Genomic DNA, 8,140 nt, shown 5'->3' on the forward strand with positions numbered 1-8,140 from the left:
ATAAGGTAATGGGATCCTGAGCATATCCTTCGAGCTGGTAGAGTATAAGAAGGAATGAAATATACCTAATATAAATTTCAATATCAAGCCAATATATATACATATCTCCCTATAAGATCGAATACAACGCTCACTATATTATAGTAAAGTTGTAGGAGTGTTAAGTTTTTGAAGGAAGGAAAAGTGAGAGAAGTGATATTTGCATGTTGAAATTTAGGTATTAGAAAAGTTCAATCGCCTTTGCTTTTCAAATATTTCTTAAAGAAGAATAAAACATAATTTTTTCTTCATTTGTATGATGATAATTTTTAAAAGATCAAAAGCCCAGCAACTTGATCGCGGGAATAAATGTATTTCAGATTGGAAGTTAAAATCACAGTATGCCCATTAATTCATATATAATCTCGCTCCTGGACTGGATTGCACCAATATCAAATATATATTCAATGAATTCAATTTAGAATTTAGGACCCCGTCTAAGAAGAATAGGTTTCACAACAATACGGGAATGGCTTCAAGTGGGGCCAACCAATAGGCCACCACTCTGATAAGATAGGAGAGAAAACGGATAAAGAATTTAATTGGAACAGAATATAAGAAGATTATTCCAAAGTAGACGTCCTCAGATCATTTAGTTTAGAATAACTATCCAGAAGGCATGGTCTTGGTTTTTTACTCTTATTGCTCTGTCTATTTTGAATTTATTTTTAAAACTTTAAAATGCAAAGGCCCAATTATTCAGATCAACATGATTTGATATTGAGATTTTAATTGATGTCATTTCTGAGTTTGATGCATTTACAATTGATCCAACTCTTTCATTGATAACAACAACAACCAAATAGCATTCATCAAGCCTTTATCCCACCCATGTGGGGTCGGCATACATGAATCATTTTTCTCTTACATTTGTATCCTGTTAAGAGACAAATTCTCATTTAAATTCTAATAAAGAAAGTAATTTCTAATATTTTTTAACCAAGTCTTTTTTTAGAATTTACTTTACCATTCTTAATATAAGTTCAAATCTAATACGTTTACTCTCCTAAACGGCGTCATTTCGGAGGCCGTCATTTTTATGTGACCAAATCATCTTAGACGACCTCTCTCTAATTTATCTTTCATCGAGCTAACTCCACCTTTTCACATTATAAGTCTTTTCATATCTTGTCTTCTAAGAGCTATTACTTGGTTTCAAACACAAGGTGGGTTTGCCCAAGTTATTTTTCTATTTTCGGTTAGGTTTACATTCAAGGATTCAGCCTTAAAGCCCATATCTTTTCCGTTAATCAAATGGATTTCTCACTAAGACATTTGCAAAAGAGATGTACCTTGGTGTATGCTTTTTTGCTTGATGATTATTCTTCTTGTTGATAAGACTAGAGAGGTAGTTGAAGGTAAACTTGAATTATGGAGGTCAACCTTAGAGTCTAAGGGTTTTCGCATTGAGTAAGATCTTAAAACGGAAATATATGGAAGTGTAATTTTTAGTAGTAATAGAAACTAGTGAGCGATTTGTGACTTTGGGCGATACAAGTCATTAATAAGAGTACACGTTTTAGATATCTTGGAATCTATTGTTCAGAGTGATTGGTGAAATAGATTGGGGATAATTATCAACAGAAATTCAAGTTGGATGTTGAAGTTGGAGGAAGCATCGGGCTTTTATGTGATAGAAATGTACCCCTCAAAACTTAAGGGAAAAATTCTATAAGATGGTAATGAGTCCTACAATGCTTTATTAGGTGCCGAATGGTTGGCCTTTAAAAGAGAAGGCATTCCTAATACTAAGTTAAAGTGTGCGAGAGAATTGAGATGCTAGGTGGATGAGTGGCTTTACCCTTAGAGATAAGATACCGAAATGAGCATATACATGAAAAGGTTGGGAGTTAGCTCCAGTAGAAGATTAAGAATTAGAAAGAGAGGCGCCTTTAATGGTTGGTCACATTAAAAACGGCGGCCCTTTCGATGACCGGTTAGGAAGTAGAGGTATTAGATTTGACTTTATGTTAACAAAGGTAGGGGTAGACCTAAAAAAGCTCTGGTTAGAAATATTAGAAATGACCTTTTCTTTATTAGGGATTTAAACGATGAATCTTGACTTTTAATAGGAAGCAATGGAGAAAAAGATTCATTGTAGCCGACCCCATGTAGTGGGATAAAGGCTTGATTGTTTGGTTGTTGTTGTTTGTTGTGTTGTTTGTATCTTATCATTATCCACCTGAACATCCTTATCTCCGCATACCTTACTTAATATTATGCTTTCTCTTTTTTTATGGCCATCCATTCGCACCATGGATGGCTTTTCTTTGTAGGATATTACAAACATACCAATTCTACCCATTCATTATGTTTAACTATAACTACAAAGCTTCTTCTTGAAAAAATAAATATTTGATATTCGTCATATTAAGCACTACCAGCATATATTCCTCCCTTTTGTCCATAGTTCAGCACAGGGGGAGTTGGACAGATAATGATAACCCCCTTTAGCCCCTTAGTTAAATTTGATTCCTAAAATTTCCCATCAGATCTGGAAACTTTGGAAATTGCTAAGGGAAACAAAATCTTTTTTCCCGAACAATTTAGAAGCTGTAGTTGACCCAAAATCAACATTTTTTTTACCATCTCTTTTTTTTAAGTGAGCTTATTTCTTAGTATCGATATAGTTCCATCAAGCATTTAACATCATTGAGTCTCACACATTTGAGTCGCGCTTCGTTTAAGCCTGTGTTTTTTGAACAAACTGAAAGTCTCCACTTGATCCTCCAACATTTGGGTCTTGTTGAATAAAGTCCACTTCTATTAGCCATAATGGTGAATTGAGTAAAAAAAGATGTAAATACCGTCAATATTTTCACTCAATTTCTTTCTTTTTATTGCTAATGAGGAACCAACCTCCAACTTTCACTAATTTTTGATTGATTCCATGATGTCATGCCGCTGCAATGATCCCACAGCCTCTTGCCGCTAGAAAGCTTATGTCCTTTTTCATTGGCCTCTACCTCTTCATATTGTTCTTCTTAACAATCACAATGATTGAGTGGACTCGACTAAACAACAGTAGAGAATTAGGCTTGGAATCTGAAGGTTTTTTATCTTCAAGTAATCCGTTTTAAATTAAGAGAGCTCTTGAAACTCGTTTATTTATTGTTACTTTGTGGATTGAGCTTGAAATTTAGTTCTTTGACAGCTCTCTCTTGGACGCCTCTTCAATCTTGTGCAGAGAAGAGATGACCCATCTATTGCACTGGTTTTCTTTCTGAATGATTATGAGCTTGTTCTCCAGTCCTTTATATTAAGAAAACATCCTAAGGCACTATTGATGCCCAAAAGGTATGAGTGACCACCACAGGTTTCCATTGTCACCATATTTTCGGTTGCCTATCTTTTTTATTTTTTTATTCAATGAAAGTAGTTGATAAGACTTTAAAGGTGGTTTAATTAGTCTGATGTTCCACAATCATGATTACCATTGAATAGGTGCACATACATTTATGTTTCACACATTCTAATACAATCAAAGTTGTAATATTGCATGCTTTTTGTGAAAAGAAAAAACCAAGTTTAAAAAAATTATCCAAATTAAGTTGCAAGGAGTAGAGTCTCAAAATTCAAAAAACAATAATAGTTATTGCCATGGTCCCTTTTTTCCCATTTTTCAATGAAAACACCCTAACAAGGAAAATACTTATAATGATTAAACTAACATGCATGAGAATATGTCTAGGGAATTCATTTTGAAAAAATTGTTCTCACTCATTCATTACTTTGTATCAAATAGTTTTTAGGGAACGGGCTTATGGAATCTTCATTCTTCCCCCCATAACCCCCCCCCCCAATTTTTTCTCCACAATTTCCCAAATAGAAATTTTTTCCCAACAAAAACCCAAAAAAAAAAAAATCATTTCATATCACAAGAATTTTTGAGGCTAAGCAAATGAATGATTGAAGGGATCTCACTGCCCAGCCCTTAATTTTTTCCAAACTTAGCATTTTGGTAAACCTAATTTCCCTTTAAAGATTTTTGAAAATGGACTGACATTGCACGTGCATGCTTTCATGCACATTATATATATATATATATATATATATATATATATAAACGTAGGGTCTTATAGTTCCTATTTGGTAACTGAAATGGTAAAATATGATTTTCATTTAGCCTTGGTGTCTATGTATGAGGGATGAGGAATGTTAGCATCCACCAGGGATGATGTTTTATTAGCTCATCAAGAATGTACAACACAACGCCTACTTATATCCTCCATTTTAGTTTGAAAATGCATATACACCGCATTCAAATCCATATATGTATATCTCATAAATCCTTTAGGGGTTTGATGGAAAGGAATTACAGAGTGCACAACTATGCATCGCAATTTTCTATTATATATCTAAAAGATTTTCCAATCAAACAACTTGTACACTATGACATTATAACCACCCAACAAACACTTAGCTTGTAGTTCTCCCTTCAGAATTTGGGGTTGTGTAAAGCGATCGAATTAAGGAACAGGTGATCATATATAAGAAATTGGTCAGATATTGCTATTATAAAATAAAAAATAAAATTGTGTTCAGGCAGTTATCATTATCATCTCTAGAGTATATATGTCAGGTTTGTCAAAACATTAACATTATGTAATAAAAAAAGGCTTTCTCGAGCAGGATTTTATTGCACTATAAAAGAGTATGGAAGAGTACACTGGAGAGTAAGCACGGTTAAATGCAATTTAGAAATTAAAACATGCAAATGGATTTCACAGAATCAGAGATATCATGAAATTGCTTGCAAAATAAATCAACAAAAATGAAGTACCTGTGGCCAATCATAAAGCGGATCACAATTCCATTTTCGCGTTCTAATCGTCGAAGCTTCTCCCCTAAGTGGTCATAAAATATTCTAATTATGTCATATAGAATTGGTGGAAGACAAATCAAATCAGTTATGGAAAATAAATTATAAACGCCAAGATTTTTTTTTCTTTCTTTCTTTGTTCTTTCTTTCTTTGTTCGATAGAACACACTGTATAGAAGTTGGCAGCATTCTCATTAGACATTTTGGGTAATTAATTCAAACAGAGCTGTTTGACATTAGTCTATACATGCATGCTTAGCAAATTTATTCGGATATTTGGTAGTGAGTATTTCTTGTGTAATTGATCGTGTGATTGAAGAATAATGCAGAGCAAATGCATGCATTTTGAAATTTCTGGTGTTCCACTAAAATTTCAATATATTTATAATTCTCTATCTAGTTCATTTTCAATGTATTTGGAATTCGAGTGAATTCTAAATACGCAGCTTGTGTAAAACATGACTCATCACTGTCAACTGTCGGCAGCTACTGCCACCGCCTAGTGCAATCGATTATCTCCATTGCCATCTGCTGACTGTCACCATCAGCAGTTGCCGCCTCCCACTGCCAGCCACCACCTATGCCAACCGTTGTTATTGTCAACCATCCATTGCCGGGCTGTCATTTCCATCAGCCAACCACCACCACTAGAACGCAATTCCACAACTGTTATAGTCAGTTTTTACACTAATTACTTTTATTTCAAGACAAAAACAATATACTCCTACATTTATAATGTACCTAACAAAACAATCCAAAAAAATTTCAATGCATTACATTTATTTTTCACTATATTCCTATTATTTTTTTTTTTTTTTTTTTTTTTTAAAATTTTTTTTTTTTTTTAGAATTTGACTTTTAATAGAACACAATGGAGAAAAAGGATTCATGTAGCCGACCCCACGTAGTGGGATAAAGGCTTGTTGTTGTTGTTGTTGTTGTTGTTGTATATTCCTATTATTTTTTTAGCGGAACAAACAGCTCCTAAAACAATGTAGCTTAAAAGGATAATAAAACGTGCTATTTGATAACCAGTGCGGCAGAGCATCAGCTAATTGACCATGTAAAAGCATGTAAACAAAGCATATCAAATACAAAAGTCTAGTTAAAGAAGTATATTAAGCAACCATATTAGTTCATAAAAAGCAAAAACTATAAAGGTTCCATCAATGAACATAAAAATGAAGTGTAAACAAAAGTTGGATAAATTGTGGAAAATTATTAATCCCTTGATGTTTCGTATTCCAATTACAAAAGGAGATTTGATATCAAACAAAAAGCCTCAAGAAAATCAGTCAGAGGACCAGTTTAGGGGTATTTAGCTATCATTGATTAGAATTTACTATAGAACCCTGATGTGTGGGCTAAATAACTAAGACATAGATGAATATATCAAGGACCTGAAGAGCTAATCACATTTTCACCAGTATAATTGATTGACTCAGGATGCAGTACAAAGTTAAAGGTGCGGGAACCAACACTTGGATTATAATTAATTGAAGAGAGCTTTCCGTAGCTTAACTTAATCTGTTGGTTTAAATTTTACCTATCAATCAAAAGGTCTTGAATTCGAAGCTTGCATATGTGATGTGTATGTGAGTTTGTCTTAATTGACTCAAAAGTCTCAAAAATTTGAAGTGAGCTTTCTCTTCAAAGTTCTCAAATATTTTATCCACTGTGTAAATAGCAATAAATGGGTGTGCTGCTTCAATGACATCAGAAGTATGTATCGTGTGCAAGCATATTTAAAATTACATAGAACATAACAAATCTAATTTGAAATCGACGGCTGCAAAATTGTATTCAAGTTATGTGAATGCAAGCATAATCATGTAAGCTATAAATAGAGTGCAAAAAAAAAAGGGTCCAAAACCTTGAGGCATCCAAGTCTCTCTGACAGAATCACGCCTCTTCCTACTGCTAAATGCAGTATTGATCCCAATAACAACGAAAGCCTTTTTCCTTTGCCGATGGGATCCTGCAATGGTAGGAGAACCGTCCAGACCCATCAGCTCATGAGAGCTCCTTGTCGCAGCCAACTCCATTTCAAGTGATGATATTGCCTTATCCAAAGATCTGACATCAATAAATTTCCGAGATATATCAAACAACCCCAATCCTCAAATTAACACAAATATAAATATAAATCAAAACAAATTGCTCGGGAAATTTCAACTCACCGTATGGCTTCATGGGTCTTCGTTACCTCTCCCATTATATCATTATCGTGCCCAAGTTTCTGTTGCCATGGTAAATTACAGTTAAAATAAGAAGAAAGAAATGCTTAAAAAGAGTAATACCGGCTGAATCGGGTAAGTTCTGACCGTTTTAGTTGAACAATCTTCGGAGACGGCGTGAAGCTCCTGCTCCTGCCACCGCTGCGTGAAGAACTTCCTGTTCGAATCTGGAATCGGCCAGAGCCTACACGACCGAAATGCTTCATGATTAGAACAACATGAATTGCTCCAGAAGAGGATGCTTTAAATAAAGTATCCATTCGTTCACGAGAAACACATTTATCTCAACCAAAAATATAAATTCTTTAATTTTCTATTTCTCCATTTCGGCGAAGAGATAGATAATCAACCTATCCGTGAACAGCATTCCGAGCCCGAAGCTCGCAAGGCAAAATAAAAAGATCCATTTCGATGAAACCCTCCTCTCTGCTCCGCCGATTCCCCTTGGCTTTTGCATTTTACTCGCTTCTCTCGTTTCCATCGATTGGTTAAAAACAGATCCTCCTTAAAAGGAATGAGAGAGAAGATGTTCCAGACTAGACGATGGAGGAGGAGACAATACGACGAAGAGGACAAAGACGACGAATGTCAAAAGCGTCAGGTTGAAGGAGGAGCACTGGCTAAGTAGGAAGGAACTCGTCCACCTGTTGACATCGGGCGTGAAAGAGATGATTCTCTTGGCCGGCACAGAATGGCTGTCCATATGGCGTCCAGCGGATTGGATTAGCTGATATTTGGGAGGGACGGGAACTCTTCTTCCGTCGTCTATGAGCGCAATATAGTTAGCTAAATAATAGTTTTTTTTTAGGTCATTTATTTCTTACGCTTTTTAGAATAAATTTTTTACTTTAAAAAAAAAATACACAGCTCATTTTGATCTATTTGTTGAGAGCTTAAGCTGTCAACTAAGAGGTCTTGAATTCAAGTCATTGTGTATGCGTTGTGTGTGTGAATTTTTTTTAAATGATCTAAATATCCTAAAAAAAATAATAAAAAAATGTCCCAAAAAGAATTTGGGCATGTGCCGGGACCTCACCTAAAT

General features: G+C 34.7%; 1 protein-coding gene across 1 annotated transcript in view; it reads right to left on the reverse strand.

Moving 5' to 3' along the window:
* LOC110096043 (beta-1,3-galactosyltransferase 7) overlaps positions 1-7,867 on the reverse strand; it is a 36,716-nt gene extending 28,849 nt beyond the window's left edge. The window contains exons 1-5 of the mRNA XM_028696845.1: positions 7,449-7,867; positions 7,186-7,282; positions 7,042-7,100; positions 6,735-6,937; positions 4,823-4,886 (exon numbers count right to left, since the gene is read on the reverse strand). Of these exons, the coding sequence (XP_028552678.1) occupies positions 4,823-4,886; positions 6,735-6,937; positions 7,042-7,100; positions 7,186-7,282; positions 7,449-7,579 (554 nt within the window). The 5' untranslated portion in view covers positions 7,580-7,867. The remainder of the gene's footprint in view (positions 1-4,822; positions 4,887-6,734; positions 6,938-7,041; positions 7,101-7,185; positions 7,283-7,448) is intronic.
* Between the last annotated feature and the right edge of the window lie 273 nt (positions 7,868-8,140).

This window comes from Dendrobium catenatum, unplaced genomic scaffold, assembly GCF_001605985.2.
Source record: "Dendrobium catenatum unplaced genomic scaffold, ASM160598v2 fragScaff_scaffold_91, whole genome shotgun sequence".
NCBI classification, from domain to species: Eukaryota; Viridiplantae; Streptophyta; class Magnoliopsida; order Asparagales; family Orchidaceae; genus Dendrobium; species Dendrobium catenatum.